Genomic DNA, 21941 nt, shown 5'->3' with positions numbered 1-21941 from the left:
CATCGATCTTACTTTTTCGAGGAATATTCCGGTATTGTCTACGAAAAGGTACGTGTCGTACTTTTCGTATCATCGTCCTCAGTTCACGTTGCTATCAAGTTAAAATTGATAAAGCCGAGACGATCGTTTTCTACCACAGCCCTAGAGTAAGTAAGGTTTAACAGTATCGACTTACATTGAATTGATTGATTGAATTGATTTGTTCTGTTAACAAATACTAAAACTTAGAAAGTTTTGTAAGTTTCACATCCTACTATTTATTTAAGTCATATATTTCAACAGTGGTCATTCGCCTTTACAGATGCCAACAATCGCTCCCGATGAACCCTTTTCGATTGGCAGCTAAATTTATTTTATCACGATTTACTGTTTCTTGATAACCGAGCCACGGTGCCTGATTTTGAACTCGCGATTTTGGGGCCATTTGTGATGGCATTGAATACTTTAAATTAATCTTTTGTAAGTATCAAATCTGTTAGCAATCATCAAATGTTAATCATAGTCACATAATGCTATGTTCCACATAGTTGACGCTTATATTGAAATCGATTTTCTATCGATTCATCCCTTTGCTGGCATTCTTTAACAGTTTACTCCTACAATCGGTCCCCGAACAACTCATAAATTGCTTATCTTAAATTTAAGCAATAAATAAGTATTGTATTTTTATATTTCTTATTTCTTATATTTTTTGATAAAACTAATTCATTTCTACTTTACAGTGATTTGGTATTTCCTATCACTCCTCTATTAGCGGGCAACCATCATCCTAGAGTCTAAAGGACCGAATAGCGACATCCATCTATTTATTGGCAACAGTAATTATAGTACTGATTTTTAAGATGTGCTATCAGCTCAAACATAGTTCTTTTCAGGGCCACCAAACAATTTCAAACGGTTTTTTTCAAAACCACCATTGATTCAATGAAGAATAAAATCAGAATATTTCGCTCTTCTTTTACAAATAAACACTCAAACAATGATACTCACAAATACTCAAATAGGCATATGCCAGAAATGCAGTTTACATTAGTCTTTGATTTAATGATCAGACATAGTTATACTTCATCGATTAAAACATGTTAACAATATAATGAGTATTATATGACACAGTCCTACGTCACCCTTTCGTACAACCCTTAGGGCTGTATACCTTGTAGTTTTTTGTTTTCTTTAACGGTGTACTATTAGGACATCAAGTTCGTGTAGATTCGTGTAGTTCGTGTAGACTAGTGTATAGTGAAGTGGTGTGAGTAGACGTGATGTTTAAACATCAAATTTAAACACCGATTCTTATAAGAAATAAAGTGCTATTAAAATTTAGTGAAGTGCCTGCGGATAAATTGTCTTCCCAGCGATTAACTGAGCTAAGTATAATTTAGTAATTTATAATATATGTGTATTTAAGATTGAAAATAAAGTGTAATATTGTGGATTATTTCATAGCCTTTATGCCGCGGCGGCTGCGTACTAAGCCAAAGCGAATAAAATGCATGAGTGTACAGAGTGCGAACAGAAAATTGCGAGAGGAAATGAGTATGTGAAGTGCGCGGGAGAATGCAAAAGAGTTTGGCATGTCTCCTGCGCGGGACTAACTAAAAGCGGCATTCATGCCATGAGCGAGAATAGCGTGCTGCTGTATGTATGTTTTAACTGCCGAAAAAACTTTCGGGAAAGCAAACAGAGCAAAGTACCCAAAGCGAGCAATAATGATACGAATGAGAGTGTGACTGGTATACGTATGAGTGATGCGTGCATGTAACAGATGACTGATGCGTGGAAGCAGATCATATGTGAGGAACTTACAGTGATGACCAAAAGTTTTATGACAACAATGGAAAATAAAATGACAGAAATTGTACAACGTGAAATTTCAAGCATGAAAGATAAAATTTGTACTGATGCATGTAATACCCCAATTGTTCAAAGTAGCTGGTCCCAAGTTGTTCGTTCTGGAACAGCTGATAAAATATATAGAAATCAAACACCGAATATGAATAAAAGAATTTCTGAAGATGATGGGGGACTTCTTAGAAGTGGAAAACGTAGGAGAATAGCGAATAGCGGCCAGGATGAAAATCAGCAGATGTCTGCCAAAATGATTGATAACCAAAATAATATTTGTATGACCAAAATTTCTGAAACAGTTTGCTTTAAACCTATAACTAGCCAGTCTGTTGACATGACTAAAAAAGATATTCGTCATTCATTAAACGCGGTTACTTCAGGAGTAAAAACGGTTCGTTATTCTGAATCAACAGGTGAAGCGTTTGTCAAATGCATTACAAAACAAAAATCAATGGAACTACAAACGAATGCACAAGAATTATTAGGAAATAAATATAAAATAGAAATTCGGGAGCCAACTAGACCAAAAATTCGTATTGTAGGATATGAGAAAGATGAAAACGATATTGATGGTAGTAAATTCATTAGAAGCCTAATTGAACAAAACGATATTCATGATAAAGCAGACATCAAAATTGTAAAAACATTCAAGAATGAAAAATGGAAAAATAGTTCAATGATATCGATTTTGGAAGTAGATGCCGTTACGTTTGAAACTATTATAAAGAAAAAGAAGGTAAATATTGGATGGGACAGATGCAAAGTGTTTGAAGAGATTAGCGTAATGCGTTGTTATAAGTGTTGGAATTATGGCCATAAAATAGCAGATTGTAAAGAAAATGTTTGCTGTCCCAAATGTGCAGAAAATCATGATATAAAGGAATGTAAAGTTAGCTTGGAAAAATGCATAAATTGCGACAAATACAACAAAAAAATGAAATTAGAGCCAGATAACCAGTTGGATACTTGCCATCCAGCATGGAGTTATGAATGTGATATGTTCAAAAAAAGACAAAGTAAGGCTAAACGATTTATTGATTACACAAAATAGCAAAGAAAGTTCATAATAATGTATCTCAATTCTGCCGGATTGACTTCAAATTTTGATGAAATTTGTTTAGTTGTAAATGAGAGTAAACCATCTATTATAGTGCTAACAGAGACTCATTTGACTGACGAAGCAAGTGCCGCAATATTTTCAATTCAAGGGTATACTATGTTTAACTGCTGGTCACACTCTAGACATACAGGTGGCGTAACAATATATGTTAAGCGTAAATTGACTACTACAGTAGTATTGAATGTCAAAGATAATGAAAACTGGTTTCTAGGGTTGAAGGTTAAAATTGGTACCCAATATGTTATTGTTGGAGGATTATATCATTCCCCAAATTCAAGTGACTTGGCCTTTCTAAGAAAACTTGAAGATGAGTGGTTGTTGGAAGCACTTGATGATACTATTGATAGCATTATCTGTGGTGATTTTAATATCGACTACAACTTAAGTAATGATAGTAGAGAATTAAGAAGAGTGATGGATGTATATGGACTTAAACAAATTGTGAAAGAAGATACACGTGTTACGCAACAAAGCAGCACAAGGATAGATTTAGTTTTTGTTAATTATGTTAATGAAGCGGAAGCTAGTATTGAGCCAAACTTACGTGTTACTGACCATGAAACGATATGTGTTACAATCGACAATACATCGGCATTAGATGATGAATTCACGAAAGTGAAATGTTGGAGAAGGTACAATCAAACTGATTTATGTTGTCTGCTAAGGCAGAGTCGACTTGACACACAAGCTTCTTCCTGTTGCTTGCAAAGGCGAGACAGGCAAGATAGAGATGAGATATTTGCCATAGATCAGTGCTTGAATTGTAGTACACATAAAACGTTTGAAAATTGTGTCCAAAATTATGACCTAATGCTTAAAAACAATGTAGCCAGATTACCAGACATCAGAATTTTAAACACAAATCGGTGTGATGGTTGGTATACTAATGAATTAGCCCAGATGAAGCGAGAGTGTATTCAGTTAAATAGAGAACACAGAAGACACAAAACACAATATCATTGGAACAAGTATATTATGGCCAGGAACAAATACTCTAGGGCAATTCGAGATGCTAAAAATAAATCTATTCAAGATGAGCTAAACAGAAATAAGCATGATGGTAAAAAGATGTGGAAAACTATAAAAAGACTCACAAATCCGAAAATTGAACATGCGAGTACAATAATATTCGATGGGATAGAGGAATCAGATGAACTCTCAGTTGCTAACAAATTTAATGACTACTTCATAGATAGTATATACGAGATACGAAACAATATTCCAAACACAAACAGTAGTCAACCAGCTATGTCACAGATAACATGCAACCGGTGTATGTATAGATTTGAGGTTATCTCAATGACGAATTTGCGTAATATTGTGAACGAACTGAAACAAACGGCAGGAATTGACAATGTGTCTACCAGAGTGTTCAAGGATGCATTTTTGGAAACCAATGACATACTATTGCGATTTATTAACACTAGTCTATCAACGGGTTTGGTGCCAAGTGCATGGAAGGAATCAACTATAGTCCCAATTCCGAAAGTGAGTAATACAAAGAATGCAACGCAGTATAGACCAATTAATATGTTGGAGCTCCAAGAGAAAACACTGGAAATCGTTGTCAAAGGACAATTAATGAGTTTTATCAATTCTCAGGATATTATAATACCTGAGCAGTCAGGATTTAGAAAAAGTCATTCCTCAGAAACGGCTATAAATCTGATTTTGCATAATTGGAAGACTAATATTGAAAAAGGAAAATTCACTGTAGCTGTTTTTTTGGATTTCAAAAGAGCATTTGAAACAATTGATAGATCGCAGTTGTTAGATCTTTTACATAACGTAGGGATACGGGGAACTGTTTGGAAATGGTTTAACAGTTATCTTTCTAATAGAAGTCAAAGGACTAAATACGGAAACGCTGTTTCGAATTCGCGTAGGAATGATTTGGGAGTACCACAGGGAAGCGTATTAGGACCCTTACTTTTTATTTTATACATCAACGACCTAAAAACTTGCTTGAGACATGGAAACCTGAAACTCTTTGCAGATGATGCCACAATTTATTGGGCCAGTGACAACTTAGACACGGCAATTCGAGAAGCTGAAATTGACCTCAAGCAGATCGCAGAGTATTTGAAACGGAAAAAACTAAGCTTGAATGTATCGAAAACAAAGTGGATGATTATAGGAAATAAAAAATTTGCTCAGAATGTTGAACTCAAAATAGACGAAGAGGTAATAGAAAGAGTGACTGTTTCTAAGTATCTAGGAGTACAAGTGGACGAAAAGCTTAATTTCTCTGAACACGTGGATTACGTTATAAAAAAGATTGCCATAAAGTATGGAGTACTGTGTCGGATAAATAGATATCTAACGTTTTGGTCCAAGCTAACATATGTAAGATCAGTTATATTGCCGCATTTTGATTACTGCGCAACGGTGCTGTTGCTGGCGTCAGATACGCAAGTGCAAAGGCTTCAAAGGTTGCAAAATAAGATAATGAGACTATTGCTCAGATGTGGACGGTTAACATCAACGAATCTTATGTTAGATATGCTCCAATGGATGTCAGTGAAACAAAGAATAATATATAACAGCTTGATGTTTATACATAAAATGAAAATTGGTATATTGCCTGAATATCTTACACAAGAAATACAGTTTGGTAGAGATATACACAGACACAACACTAGAGGTGCTTCTGACTTTAGACTGCCCCGTTTTTTGAAACAGACGACTCAGAGATCGCTTTTCTATAAAGGACTTCAAATATACAATAGTTTGCCACAGGAAGCCAAATGTTCAACGAATTTGACCCAGTTCAAACGCATGGCAATTGAAACAGTGAAAAGCCAATTTTAAATCAACGATTATTGTGAACTTGTCGAGTCATTCACTCTATAGTCTGCTAAGGCAGAACCGTTTTTTACTAGGGAATATCCTGTTGCTTGCGAAGGCGAGACAGGTGAAATTGTAATGGTCCTGTTGCTTGCGAAGGTGAGACAGGTGAAAAGTAATGGTAGCCCAATCTATATGAAATCATAGAAAATACGATTATCAGACTTTAATAGTATTGTGATGGACATACGCGGGAGAGTGATGCAACAAGTAGTATGGCTGATAAATAGATAAGCAACAATATGTGAAATAACTATATTTAAATATCCAAGAGATAAACGTCCCTCCCACTCCAAAGATGCGTATGGGGTGGAGGCAAAGACCATATAGGGTCTAGGGCCATCACAAAAAAAAAAAAAAAAAAAAAAAAAGATTCAATCTTATATATAAAAATGAATTTCTGTCTGTTCGTCGGTATGTTCCTCATAGAATCGAAAACTACTGAACCGATAGGCGTGAAACTTTGCATGTAAGTATTTTTGGGGCAAGGGAAGCTTCTTATGATGGTTAGAGACCCCTCCCCCCACTAAGAAGGGGTCTCCCATACAAATGAAATACAAATTTCTGCATAACTCGAGAACTAATCAAGCAAATGGAACCATATTTGGCATGTGGGTGTTTTTGGAGGCAAGAATTTTTTCTATGATGTATTAGGACCCCTTACATTTTTAGGAGGGGGGGGGGCTGCCATAAAAATGAAATACGAATTTCTCCATAAGGAGCCATATACCACGTACCAATTTCTATGTTGAATTGAGACTCCTCCTCTCTTTAACCGTTATGTGTACGGGAAATTTAACACCCATAAGTGTTCGGATGGGTACCCGGGTACCCACCGAAATGAAATGCTTCTAACTTTATCAATTCTTGACCGATTTTGGATCTTGAACCGTCAAAAGATTGGAAAATTTGTCTATTTTTAGAGCATGAGACTTACCAAGCCTGGGACCACGTCTGGTTCCCGTAAATCCGGATCTCCGGGACCATGTTCCGGATCCAAAACAAATGTGTACAATTGTCAATAAAACCACACAATATTGGTATCAAAATTCATGAAATCACTCCAGGAGTTGATGTTTATCCATTTTGAGTCCATTTAACGAGTTGTCTTCGGAATGGCCATTCCGGAGCAGGTTCCTGTGGGGCCTTATGAGACCATTAACCTGTTTGGACTGAAACCCTAGCAATATGTATATCAAATTTCACCAAATCACTCTAGGAGTTGAGTTTTATCCATTTTGAGTCCATCTGATGATTTGTCCCCGGAATGGCCACTCCAGAGCTTCCTGTGGGGCTCTATGAGACCAGTAACATGTTTGGATAGAAACCCTAGCAATATGTATATCAAAATTCGTGAAATCACTCTAGGAATTGAAATTTATCCTTTTTGAGTTCAGTTGATGACATGTCCTCGGAATGGCCATTCCGCAACAGGTTCATGTGGAGCCTTATGAGACCAGTAACATGTTTGGTTAGAACCCCCAGCAATATGTATGTCAAACTTCATGAAATCACTCCAGGAGTTGATTTTTATTCACTTTGAGTCCATTTGATGAGTGGTTCCCGGAATGGCCACTTCGTAGCAGATTCCCATGGGGCCCTGAGGCCACTAACATGTTTGGGTAGAAACCCTAGCAATATGTATGTCAAAATTCATGAAATCCCTCCAGGAATTGATTTTTGTCCATTTAAGTCGATTTGACGAGTTGTTCTCGGAATGGCAACTCCGGGGACAACTTGTCAGATGGACTCAAAATGGATAAAAATGAACTCCTGGCGTGATTTCACGAATTTTGATATACATATTGCTAGGGTTTCATTCAAACATGTTACTGGTCTCATAGAGCCCCACAGGAACCTACTCCGGAGTGGCCATTCCAGGGACAGCTTATCAAATGAACTTAAAATGGATAAAACTCAACTCCTGGAGTGATTTCGTGAATTTTGATATACATATTGCTAGGGTTTTCTATCCAAATATGTTAGCGGTCTCGTATGGCCCCACAGGAACCTGCTCCGGAGTGGCCATTCCGAAGACTATAAGTTGAATGGACTCAAAATGGATAAACATCAACTCCTGGAGTGATTTCATGAATTTTGATACCAATATTGTGTGGTTTTATTGACAATTGTACACATTTGTTTTGGATCCGGAACATGGTCCCGGAGATCCGGATTTACGGGAACCAGACGTGGTCCCAGGCTTGGTAAGTCTCATGCTCTAAAAATAGACAAATTTTCCAATCTTTTGACGGTTCAAGATTCAAAATCGGTCAAGAATTGATAAAGTTAGAAGCATTTCATTTCGGTGGGTACCCGGGTACCCATCCGAACACTTATGGGGTAAAAAAATTCGAAGGCCCCCCCTTCAACCCCCCCTGCTGCTACAGGCAATCTGTTGATGACAAATGGTTTATTCCCACTAGTTAGGAGCATTCTACGAGTTTTAGCTGGCTGAGTTGTCGTAAACCTTGTTTTTCGAGGCTATAAAGTCTCAAAAGGTACCCGGGTACCCAGCCGAACACATAACGGTTAAAAAGGGAATTATGACCCCTCTCCCCTTTAAGAGGGGGGAGTCCCGAGCAAAGCTTTAGTGCAGAATGAAAACAAAACTTGATATCTTGATGTAACGGATTTTGAATACTCGGTATGATTTCATTTTGGTCGGCTTAGCGGTTAAAATATCAAAATTGATTGCAAAAATTCCACGCCGTGAAATTAGACTAAGTACTACTTTTGCTATCAAAAATATCAAACGGAGTACCAATCTTGCTGTTACACAGTATTAATAGGAAAGCAGAATAAGTTGTAATTTTACTATCACATCATCATCACTTTGCTATCATTATAATTTGAACCAACCATTTTACTAGAAAAAAAAAATTATGTGAAAATAGATTAATTTAAATATTGAATAAATAGAATCTGTCAACAATTTTCTTTCAATAAAAATGAAAACAAAATGATAGCAAAGTCTGATACTTCATAAGTGCAATTTTGAGTTAATAACAAAACATGTTTTCTAGTTGATATCAACAGTAAAATATGTAATAATTTTGATATACTTTTGTTGCCAATCCTTGCTCGAGCTTCCAGACAAATGAAATACAAATTTCCTCATAACTCGAGAACTAATCAAGCAAATGGGACCAAATTTGGCATGTGGAGCTTTTTGGAGGTGAAAATTTTTTCTATGGTGAATTAGGATCCCTCCCCACTTTAGGAGGGGGGACTCCTATACAAAAGAAAAAGGAATTTCCACAGAACTCGAGAACTAATCAAGCAAATGGAACACAATTTGGCATGTGGGTGTTTTTTAAGGCAAGAATATTTTCTATGGTGAATTGAGACCCCTCCCCTCTTTAGAAGAGGAATTATGGCCCTTCTCCCTTTTAGGGGGGGCTTCCATACAAATGAAATACAAATTTCCTCATAACTCGAGAACTAATCAAGCAAATGGAACCAAATTTGGCATGTGAAGGTTTTTGGAGGCAAGAATTTTTTCTATGATGAATTAGGACCCATTATCTTCCTAGGAGGGGGGGCTCCTATACAAATGAAATACGAATTTACTCATAACTCGAGAACTAATCAAGCAAATGGAACCAAATTTGGCATGTGGGTGTTTTTGAAGACAAGAATTTTTTTATGATGAAATGAGACCCCGCCCCTCCTTAGAAGGGGAATTATAACCCTTCTCCCCTTTAAGGGGAAATACAAATTTCCTCATAACTCGAGAACTAATTTGGTATGTGAAGGTTTTTGGAGGCAAGAATTTTTTCTATGGTGAATTAGGACCCCTCCCCGCTTTAGGAGGGGGGGCTCCTATACAAATGAAATACAAATTTCCTCATAACTCGACAACTAATCAATCAAATAGAACCATATATGGCATGTGGGTGTTTTGGAGGCATGAATTTTTACTATGATGAATTAGGACCCCTTACCTTTTCAGGAGGGGGGGGGGCTTCCATTCAAATGAAATACAAATTTCCTCATAACTCCAGAACTAATCAAGCAAATGCAATTAAATTTGGCAAGTAGGGGGTTTTGGAGGCAGGATTTTTTTTATGTTGGTTTGAGACCCCTCACCCCTGTGGTAGGTGGACTCTCATACAAATAAAACAGAAATTTTTGCGTAACTCAAAAACTCATTGAATTCGAGAAAATTTAGAGGCTTTCATAAAACATTAGTCAATAACAAGACCAACAGTAACATTAGATGATTCAGGGCGAGACGGCCACAGGCCGCGAGTGTTGCCGGCGATCTGCCATCGGAAGTGCTAGCCGCTGTGGGGTGGTTTTTCTTGAGTTGGGTCACCCCTGCAAAATGGTGCTTTCCACGCAAAGATTTTCCGTGAAATGGTACATCCCGCGTTAGGTTTTTCGCGGGATGGTATTCTGCGAAACTCTATATTCCGCGTTATGGTCAACCGAGAATTGGTGTTCCGCAAAATGGTATTCGGCGAAATGGTTTGTAATGATGGCGAATATTTAAATGCTATCCGATTTATTTTATCAGGCTAATCAATGGGAGGAGTTGTTTTCTACTTTACTCAGAGGAAAATTTGTATATTACAACACCCATGAATTCCTCAGAAACTTGCAAAACTCGAGATTGTGATAAAGGTCATCCGAGATTCACGGTTTATGCACAACACAGTTTAATTTGTGGCAATACGAAGTTTGTTGGGTCAGCTAGTGTTCAAATAAAATTGATCGAAGAGTGGTGGTACCTTTACGCTTTTACAAGGTTGTTTACCTTCGGGACGTCAAATTGGTCCAGGATTTATCGAGTTAAACGATTCCTGATCTCTAGGGAAGGAAGGATTCTGTTACTTTTTCCTTGAATCGAAGTAAACTAAATCGCAGATATATAAGCTTATCATACCGGGCCTGGGAAGCAAAATCGTGCGTGTGTAGGATTGGCTGAACCGTTCATTCGTGATAGTGCCTGATATTTAAGCTTATTTCAATAGTTAAAAATGTTTGAGTTAGAAGCGTGCAAAACGTGATCACTTTTCGTTACACGTTCGTTTCTGAAGTGCACCTCAATATACACACTTAAATGATTCGGTAAAATTTACCGAAATCTAAACAGCTGAACGTTCGGTAAAATTTTTTATTGCACCAAACATTACTAATGATCTGTAAGCGTCGATTGGCACCATCGAAATTTTTACCGAACGTTCAGCTGTTTAGATTTCGGTAAAATTTTACCGAATTCGGTGCTTTTTGTTAAGTGTGTAGTAAAATAAAACGTACAAAATTTCATATTGTACAAACGTTCTTCAGTCACGTCATATTTGGCTAAAATCAGTAAAAACACTGTTAAAACTATAACTGCGAAAATCTCACACAACAACTATAAATGTTTCCTCCATGGATTTTCTTCAATCCTTCGTTTCATACTGATGGTTGTTTTCACTATGCTATGGGCTGTAAAAAAGCACTTGCAATACCATTTAAATTAATACCAAACAAGCCAAGTTTATAAGACCTTACAAATGTACCCGAAATACAGCTCTAACTATTATCAGTTCCCTAGAAATCTGTTTCCCTAAATACCGTTTCTAATAGCAAAAAAACTCGCGCAAAATTACTTCTCTTTCAGCTAGCGGCAGCTGAAAAACTCTGCCTCCTCTTGCCTGCAGTTCCATCACCTCCCGGCGAGCAAGAGGCCTGCCCTGGATTCAAGTAGCGCAGCTACGCTGCCAGCGACAGGCGAGCAATTAAAACTTTTCTGATTGATACACTTTAAACTTGGCACGTCTCCAGTCGCAGAAAAGGACCCTGGGACCAGCCGGGCGGCGGCGACGACCGACGGTGTCGCCTGCTGCTCGCCAGGTTCGCTCTCGAGTGCGCGTCTCCATTTTATCAAGCACACGTGCACACGCACACGTACACGCACACAGACACCCGGCTGATGATATTCCTCAGGTCGACGACGACAAACGCCATCGGTGCGCCATTCTTAGGATCCAGGTCAATGTTTGGCACTTCATCGTAGCGATGTCGCTTTCTAGCGCCGCCCGGTTGAATAATGACCCAGTTGCGTCTGCCGTTGGTATTTTCCGAACTGCAAATGCTACGAGAATTAATCAAGTTACTGTCTATTTCTACCTTTCCCGTCACGCTTGGCCGACTTAACGGGAGAAGTTTTGTAGGTCAGCAGTGAACAGCAGAATTTTCCAGAATGATCGAAATTAAGTAGAGTATATATACGAGTGTGTTATTGATTCGAATCAATTTGCAGCAATTTTCAGCATTCAATATCAATTTGAACAGTAAATTTAGATGGCGCTGTCTGAAACATGGTTCACGATATGATGCGGCGCGCTACTTCGAACGTAATAAATTTTCATTCGATTTTCATAATGTGCAGAGTGCGACCGCCTGATACCGTGAACACGGATGCCGGAAAGGGGAAGGTATAACCGAATTTATGAGCTCTGTGTTGCTATTCGTTACAGCGTTTTCGTGCTGAGTTTGTTAACGCCATATTCAGTGTGCAAGTCCGTGCCCCGGGAAAGGCGTTCGAACGGATCGGGATAATGGCCACACCGTATCACACCAACGACGGACGAGCTCCGTGTGATTCCGTTATCTTCCAGTGCTTCTTCGGTTAGTTGTGGCAATCGTCAAGCTCGGGTAATGTTTTCCAACTTGCCCGGATTATGGAACCTCCGCCCTTTCGTCGGCGAGAGAGCGAAAAGTTGTCCACCCCGACTCCTTATACAAAGGAATCGCTAGCCCAGAATCAACGCCGCGTATTGAAAGGGTGGCTTCGCCACCTAATGGCAGCCCTCGTTTATAGAAAACGAGAATTTATATCGTAACCAGGGATTATAAAACATATAGATCAACCCGTGTTTCCCGAAGAATGTCTTCCGTTAAACCGGGAATCAGAAGTAGCTGAACCAGCTTCGCTAGTTTGTCCGTATGCAGCCTCTAAATCTGGCACTCTATGAAGCAGAAAGTTCACCAGTCGATCTGGCATATCCTATGAACCAACCTGATGCAGTAACGCCCGGCGATAGGGCGAGTTTGTGCTGGATTGAAACAGCTGCTGCCAATTTGAGAAATGCAAATGATTTCACCTCTACTCAGCAGCCACGGCGAGGAAGAGTGCTGTGTTAACGCGGAGCGTTGATGATGGGATGAAAATATAAAAAAATCCGTGCATAAAATCTCTTCATAATGTGTATCTGCAGTGTTCTAGGTTGCTAAGCTGGAGTAATTCTGGAGAATATCACGAGATTGGCACCACGCGACACCGATTGACCCAGCTGGCGCGGACTATCCCAGGCTCCCAGGAGTGTGCTCCAAATCGCCAATTCAACTAGAGCAAAGAAACATGGAGATCAGCTTAACAGCGTCAACAGCAGCAGTCGACAGCTTATAGAATAATACGATTTTATGCATCAAATGGTGCTTGTGCCGTCCTATTATAGGTTTCCATCGAAGTATAACAGAGTCTTTGGGAACGGTAGGTACGAAAAAAACGTTCGGATCTCGTTCGCCGATACACAGCTGGGCCCCCGGGTACGGAATAGTTCTGACACTATTCGATTTATGTTTTAAACGAGAACTCCAGCTGCTACTGGCTACTGGCTGGCTCCACCTATTAGTAAGATCATTGAAAGTCGGTTCGGCTATCCGGACGAGGTTGCAGCACGACGACGCGACGGGACGAACAATTTCACCTGCTGTGGACTACGATTTTTAATTACGAATGACAGGGGGTGGCTGAGCTACTACGGTTCGGGTGGAATAATTTCGAGGACGGTAGCTGTGCTTCGACGATAACTGGTAGTGCTGACGATGGCTTACCACGGTGAAGTACGAGCGTATAAATTGCTGTGCCAATACTTTTAGGATAATGTCATGCCAACAAGAGTAGTAAATTATGCTGTGTTTTGATTCTTATCGTTAGAATAATTAATTTGAAAATAAATTTAGCTGCACAGTACTGCACTGAATGTGAAAAATTCTGAAAGAGAATTATTACGAGAATGGCCTAGTAATTTAATACCTCAGGAGTACCAATATCATTAAGCCAACGACACCCTTTGATGATAAAGTCTCCAGCAAAACTGTCATCAAAGAGTGTCGTTGATTTACTGGTGACAATTACTCGCGAGCTACTAAGTTTCGTTGGCCACTCTTAATGAGTTTCGCTAACATACACTGCCGTTAGCTTTGAGGTACAATGCTGTTCTAACAAGCCAGTCGTCGTACGTTCGATTCTCGGCTAGGGGGCGCTGATTGTCCTATATAATACCTATAACTGGCTACGAAGTCTGTTGATAAAGAAGGCTTAGAAAGATTTAAACATCTGAAACTTAAACGGCCAAGGTTTTGATTTTTTTAGCACACACTGGACAAAATTGGAATAAATAATGTGAATAGAGTGCTCTAAATGATTTAACCTTGATCAGATCGCATTCTTTTCGCGGTACAATCGGAAGTATGACGGCACAAAAAGTACGGCGGCACAATTCATACCCGGCAAGAATTAGTCGCACGACGTCGGACAGACGCAAGCAAAAGTTTCGCTTTTGTCGGATGCCGTCTGTCCGACAATTTTAACCGGATAGCGTTTGCATTCCAGCACAAAACTAACAAACGGTGCTGGTGCTGACTGGTGTAGACAAACTGGATCAGTAGAAGCCCGGCCAAAATCATTAAAATCGGTTCTATGGTTCAAAAGTTATGAATTTCAAATGTTTGGAAATTTGTTTGCTTGTATGCACATGTATACGTATATGCCTCCCAATTGGCCTCGCGGTAAGATGCTGTCATAATAAGCCAGTCGTCGTATGTTTGAATCTCGGGTGAGAGAGGCTGTTAGAGTCAATAGGATCGTAGCAACTGGCCCTGCAACTGTCCTGCACTCTAACAGCTGGCTGCGAAGTCTGTCGTATAAAAAACAGAAAGTCAAGTTTCGATACCGGAATGTAGCACCTAGGTTTTGCTTTGTTTTTTTTTATACATGTATAACTCCGGATGAGTGTACTCCTTTAGGCATATGGACGACACGCATACGGATGTTGGGCATGCGAACGTTAGGCATAAATATATTAGACATAATGGTCGTTAGGTATAATGGACGATTGGCATAATGGACGGTAGGCATGATAGATGATAGGTATAATGGACGATGGGTATAATGTGCGGAAGACATAATATACGGTAGGAATAATGCAAGTTAACCAATCTGCCGTTAGCTAGCGAAGGCTCCAATCGACTCAGTTTAAAAGGGCTGGTACCGGATGGCCGAAACACAAATAGTCGAATAACAAATAGCTGAGATCTAATTGGCTGAATTTCGACAAGTGTCACCTCGAAATTGTATTCAACCAGTGTTCAATAACTGCGAAGGCCGAAATTGTATTTGACCGAATCACAAAAGGCCGAATCCTTACTTGGCTAAATCTGGCTGAAAACTAATTTCTTGACTAATGTGGATAAAAATAATGTTTTTGAAGTCTATTTATATAAGAGGCTTATGTCTGTACCGAAACCAGGTCTCTGACAGGACGTCATAAGAGGCTTATCGGTAACTAAAAATAGGTCCCTGACAGGACATCATGCGTTCGTAGCAATGGGTTGTATTATCAGTCACCTCACCGGTTGACATCTGTACTGCTCGATTGCTGAACTGGGTGACTAAACTGCTCGACAGGACTGGTCGATTAGACTGCTCGATTTGATTGCTCGACTGGACTGCCTAACTGTACTGCTCGACTGAACTCTTCGATTCGACTGCTCGGCTCAACTGCTTGATTGGACAGCTCGATTTAACTACTCGACTTGACTGCTTGACTGAACAGCTCGATTTAACTACTCGAATGGACTACTCGACTTAACTGCTCGATTCGACTGAATGACACATTTGCTTGACTTACTATTCGACCCGACTGCTCGACTTAACTTCACGATTAAACTGCTTGACTGGACTACTCGACTGAACTACTCGACTTAACTGTTCGACTTAACTGCTCGACTGAACCGCTTGACCCGACTGCTCGACTAGACTGCTTGACTAAAGTGTTCGATTCGAGTGCTCGAGTCAACTGCTCGACTAGACTACTCGATTCAACTGCTCGACTCAGCCTCTCAACTCGACTGCACGAATGAACTGCTCGACTCAACTGTTCGACTTAACCGCTTGACCCGACTGCTTAACTAAACCATTCGGTTCGACTGCTCGACTAGACAACTCGATTTAACTGCTCGATTAAACTGCTCGATTTAACTGCTTGACTTAACTGCTCGATTTAACTGCTCGACTCGACCATTCGATTCAACTGCTTGACTCGATTGCTTGTCGCGATATCATATGGTCGGTGTTAAATCAGACCGGACCAAGTCGCAAAATTTAAAAAAAATAGTTATTAATAGCAAACGATCAAGAATATTCTAAGCAACATTTTACTCTAAACAGGCTACATGAATGTTGCAAACAGCCAGAGTTAGAAGATGATTTCGAAAGCAGCAAACTTTGAATGCGTTTTCTCGAAGTCAGAATTTTACCACTCGGTTCTGTCTGACTTAACACCGATCATATGAATCGGTTTGCGGCAGACAATAGACGGTTCAGAGCCACTCACGCAAAAGAGCCATATTGCCCGCCTATAGAATCAACACAGTGGAGATAATGTTCTTATTCAGTTAAATAAAATCCAATACGACCATCAAAACTGTTTGTTTCAGTTTTCGGCTATAAATCTTTTATGTACAACTAGAGCCATATTATGCAATAAAGGAACTCAAAGAACTAATACAAAGATTAAACATCTCCGCAAACACTGGCCAATGGAATGTATCCGCAGTTTTCTGAATTCTTAACAGACATTTATATTTTCCAGATCGTATGATTCGGGCTCAACTAGTTAAATAATATTTTCGTACGTATCACAAACATCAAATAACGGGTGGCAACTAAAATTTTGGAATTTTTTCGCAGGTCCTATACTCAACAACAAACGAACTCAGAGAAAAATGAGAGTATGTATGTGTTAGCTCTAGCTCTCCTCTTTTTGTCAATATTTTTTATTTTGTTCATGCTTCCTCAGTTTTGCTTAAAATGGCGTCGAAACAATTAGCATATCGGCCGAGCGTTGTACATTTCTACGAACTGCAACCGAAATCTCGGCAAAAAGTATACGGTACAACATTTAAAAAGGAAATATGTTGCGGCTTCGATTGTTTACCATATCCTAAGATGCCCAACAACTATTCGCAAGCAAGGTAGTGGAAGGCGAGCCAAAATTATGGACGCAGAAGGACATCGTTCTATTTCTCCTTTTGTCAACAACAAGTCCTCTGGTTTGGCTATCAATTAAGATGCACCAGACGAATGTTTGAAGAAATTTTTGATCCCGTTTCTACAAAAACATCATGCAGATGGACAATACGTGTTTTGGCTGGATAGACCATCATCGCATTACGCCAAAAAAACACAATCGTTCCTGAATACCCATTCGATCCCATTTTTATCCAAAAACCACGAAACGAAAAATCTGTCTCAGTGCCCCCAATCAAAGATTTCTTCTGGATTTTGAGTTCCTTGGTGTACAAAAATAACTGAAGAGCCACGAATTGCAAACAGTTGATTGGTAGAATCAAGAGCTGCATTCGCAAATGACGGACATGACGGCCGTACAACGCTCCTGTTTCGACGTCAAACGAAAGTTTCGCCAAACTGCCGATTACGGACCGCTTTCAAATGTACACTAATTTTTTTCAACAATGGATAATGTATCATTAATTTCGGTAAATCAGATCTGCTTCATGTATCTTTGTCTTTTTTGACAGGTTGAGAGAAAAATTCCAAAATTTTAGTTGCCACCCGTTAATGAAGGAAAACAAGCATTTCGTAAATTATGGCCCCGCTGTCTTCGAAAAACAAGATACACGCACTCAGCAAACAATAGAGTATAGATGATTGATACTTTTTTCATGGTGCTACGGCACGGTATCTATTTCTATTTGTGATTTGGCCATCTGTGTTTCGGCCATTTGCGATTCGGCTATTAGATCTATGATGCCATTTGTTGTTTCGTCCATTTGTATTTCATCTATTCGTGATTCGGCCATTTATGTTTCGATCATTGGTAGGTAAACGGTTTAAAAAAGCAATGGCCGAATCACGAATGGTCGGAATGGTATGTCATTGGCCATAATGACAAACGGCATAATAGATCTAATGGAATCACAAATGTCCGAAAGGCGAATGGTTGAATTCCAAATGGCCGAAACACACGTTTTTGACCCGCTCAAATGTTGGTCATATATTATCGTTACTCGATGTCGCTCGTTCGGACTTAACTAAGGGATAACCCCTGCTAGTCAGGAAACTTAGGAAAATAGAGGTGATTTCTGCGGGGCGACTGCCCCGCTATTTGGCTTTCCGTGATTCGGTCAAATAAAAGTTTGCTCTTTTGTGAATTAGCTAAATACAATTCCGTCCTTTTGAGACTGTTGCTGAAATTCGGCCATTTGGATTTCGGCTATTTGTTTTTCGACTTTCCGGTATCAACTCGGTGAGTCGATGCGATGGCTAGGGAAAACTACAACAATAAAAAAAACGTCGAGACCGTCGACACGTCGAGACCGAAATACGTATTTATCAATAAAACACAGTAGTAGAATTAAAGGATATAAATAACTTTTTGTTTTCTTTTTTATTGTTTCAGGTATTCTACTAAGACGCTCAAATAAACATTAGTTAATTAGGGAAAACTAATGAGAGTCGGTAGGTATAGGAAAGCAAATAAACCGATGTGATTTTTGCGGGATGCATCGCTCCCTGCAGCGGCCAATACTTTTGACGGCGGATCGCCGGCAATGCTCACGGCCTGCGGCCGTCTTACCCTGAATCATCTCATAAGCCAAAAAAATAATTTTACAGAATTAGTCCAAGTTGCAGATGATTCACACTTAAAAAACTCAGCAAAATTTGCCGAGATTTGGACAGCCGAGCGTTCGGTAAAAATTTCAGTTTTGCAAATCGACGTTTATGGATCTTTACTAACGTTTGGCGTCATAAAAAATTTTACCTAACGCTCGGCTGTCCAAATCTCGGCAAAATTTTGCTGACTTCGGCACTTTTTTTAAGTGTGTTCATTATGTTCATGCCAATGTTTTTATGACAAATGGCGTTAAGCTAGACAGCATTATGTGAAATGAATTCATGGTAAATAGGCGGCCCCGGTTCTGGTTGCATTGTTAATTGGCTCAAGGGCATATTCATAGAACAGCGAAGTTTTGTAAATTTAGCTTCACGTCTATTATGCCTATCGTCCGTTATGCCTATCATCCATTATGCCAAATATCTGTATGCCTAACATCGAGCACCTACTCCGAAACTTCTACATCAAACTAGACATAAAGACATACATTTTAGCATAGAAGAGGTGGGGGGCGGGGAGTAGGAAAATGAGAGAGAGGAAAAGAGAGAGAAATCATGCCTTTACGAGAAATAAGCCATTCTATCCAGCGCATGTAGCTAATCGGTTTTTCTCGACGTTTTTTGATTGGAATGAAATTTTGCTCATATTTTGGATACCACGCAAAAATTAAAAAATCATAAACGATGTTCACAGGAAAATGGCAACACATAAACTTAATTTGCAAAACGCGACTTTTCATCCGTTTGCCATCAAATATTCGGGGTATTAAAGGATATGAAACAGTTAAACTTGGCCTTTACCCCATCCATGATGTTTTTGCAGGACAGTTGTGAGACTTCAAAAAAGGAATAAGTCGCTTTTGAAGATACTCTTTCAGATACACCTGTCCATTCATGATATCTGTGGTCACGAAAAGTGAAGTTCAAGTTCAAGTCCAAGTCCAAGTCCAAGTCCAAGTCCAAGTCCAAGTCCAAGTCCAAGTCCAAGTCCAAGTCCAAGTCCAAGTCCAAGTCCAAGTCCAAGTCCAAGTCCAAGTCCATGTCCATGTCCAAATCCAAGTCCAAGTCCAAGTCCAAGTCCAAGTCCAAGTCCAAGTCCAAGTCCAAGTCCAAGTCCAAGTCCAAGTCCAAGTCCAAGTCCAAGTCCAAGTCCAAGTCCAAGTCCAAGTCCAAGTCCAAGTCCAAGTCCAAGTCCAAGTCCAAGTCCAAGTCCAAGTCCAAGTCCAAGTCCAAGTCCAAGTCCAAGTCCAAGTCCAAGTCCAAGTCCAAGTCCAAGTCCAAGTCCAAGTCCAAGTCCAAATCCAAGTCCAAGTCCAAATTCAAGTTCAAATTCAAGTCCAAGTCCAAGTCCAAGTCCAAGTCCAAGTCCAAGTCCAAGTCCAAGTCCAAGTCCAAGTCCAAGTCCAAGTCCAAGTCCAAGTCCAAGTCCAAGTCCAAGTCCAAGTCCAAGTCCAAGTCCAAGTCCAAGTCCAAGTCCAAGTCCAAGTCCAAGTCCAAGTCCAAGTCCAAGTCCAAGTCCAAGTCCAAGTCCAAGTCCAAGTCCAAGTCCAAGTCCAAGTCCAAGTCCAAGTCCAAGTCCAAGTCCAAGTCCAAGTCCAAGTCCAAGTCCAAGTCCAAGTCCAAGTCCAAGTCCAAGTCCAAGTCCAAGCCCAAGTCCAATTCCAAGTCCAAGTCCAAGTCCAAGGCCAAGTCCAAGTCCAAGGCTAAGTCCAAGTATTAGTCCAAGTCCAAGTCCAAGTCTAGATCTAAGTTCAAGCCCAAGTCGAAGTCCAAATTCAAGTCCAGGTCCCAATTCTAGTCCAAATTCTAGTCCAAACTCTAGTCCAAATTCTAGTCCAAATCTAAGTCCAAATTCAAGTCCAAGTCCAACTCTAATTATAAGTCCAAATCTAAGCCCAAATCGAAGACGAAGTCCAAGTATACGTCTAAGTCCATAACAATTGTCACTACACACGCTGTAAATCTCGACGACTGTGGTTATGATTAGAGAGCATCGAAAGTAAATTTAGTTTTACTTTTGCTGCCGAAATTTTTTCCTCGTAATCTTCAACCGTGTAATAGAATTAGCCGCATAAAGGGAAAACTTAACCAAATGTTAAAAGAGAACATAAACTGATTATATCTATTGATTGCACTCAAACACGCCGTTTTCTGTTTTAGAAAAAAGAACCTAATCGAAATTCTTGTCTCACATACGCCCACACACATACGTAGGTACGAGAAGACTAAGCGAAAACATTTGCTTTGTCGAAATTGAGAAACCATGCACATCCGGAGGCATAGAAAAAGCTTTGTTCTAAACTTTTAGCTCCCAATTCAATTTTGTTGGCTGAGGAACCGGCTCGGTTGCTAGCTCGACCGGTAGGTACCTAGCGAAGATTAAGCTTGCGGGCCGCCGTCTGCCATAAAATCGTAGCGAGTTCACGTACATACACACGCACCCGGACACGGACTCATTCGAATTCACGTGGCGGAAGTAAAAAGCTGAAAATTCAATCCGCCCGCCCGCGTAGGAAAGGCTTTTGATGTTGGAATCAGAGGGAAGAGCCCGAAGTTATTCTGTGGCACTACCGGCTTGTTAGTGCGCGCGCGGTTGTGAAAGTTTTATATTTTAACCATTCCTCCGGTAAAGCTCGCTTCATGACGATAGACCCATATTTTTTTCTGAACAACGTTTTTTTTGTTGTCCACTGATTTATTTGCTACTGTCTGGAGAGGTACGTTCAGGGAAATTGTCCGCTGCTGAATTAATTGGGAGTTTCCGTGGAAACTGCTGACGCAAAAAATCAGCTTCAATTCTTTCGGTATAATGAAATTGAAAAATGATTCATCGATCTGCGTTGCAAATGTTTCACAAGTTGTGTGGTTCGAAGAAACCGCCGCCGTTTTCATTTGCTGCTTTTGCCATCATCGATGCCAAGAAAGGTCGGCAATCGGCGCCTTATTGACAATTAGTAAATTGTTGGGCTGGAACTTCTCAAACCACCGGCACAAGACGAGTCCTTAAATAGCCACGTATTAGCCAAGTGGGCCGCATTCAATATATTTGGCGAAGAATTTAACACGAAGAAAGCGTAGGTGCGACGTTGCTCTGCAATTTGCACAGTGAGCGTTTGAAAAATTTCCAGCAAGAACTCTAAACTGCATAAGAATTATAATTGGTTTGCATATGATTTGCGTTAATCGAGATAAAAACAATCCGATTTA

General features: G+C 39.8%; 1 protein-coding gene across 1 annotated transcript in view; it reads left to right on the top strand.

The window, feature by feature from the left end:
- The window catches only part of LOC128745602 (uncharacterized), a 48395-nt gene that overhangs the window by 4824 nt on the left and 21630 nt on the right, over positions 1-21941 (top strand). The window contains exon 6 of the mRNA XM_053842680.1: positions 12289-12439. Coding sequence (XP_053698655.1) covers positions 12289-12439 — 151 coding nt within the window. The remainder of the gene's footprint in view (positions 1-12288; positions 12440-21941) is intronic.

This window comes from Sabethes cyaneus, chromosome 1, assembly GCF_943734655.1.
Source record: "Sabethes cyaneus chromosome 1, idSabCyanKW18_F2, whole genome shotgun sequence".
Classification (NCBI taxonomy): domain Eukaryota; kingdom Metazoa; phylum Arthropoda; class Insecta; order Diptera; family Culicidae; genus Sabethes; species Sabethes cyaneus.
This window is presented reverse-complemented; position numbering and strand designations above follow the sequence as displayed.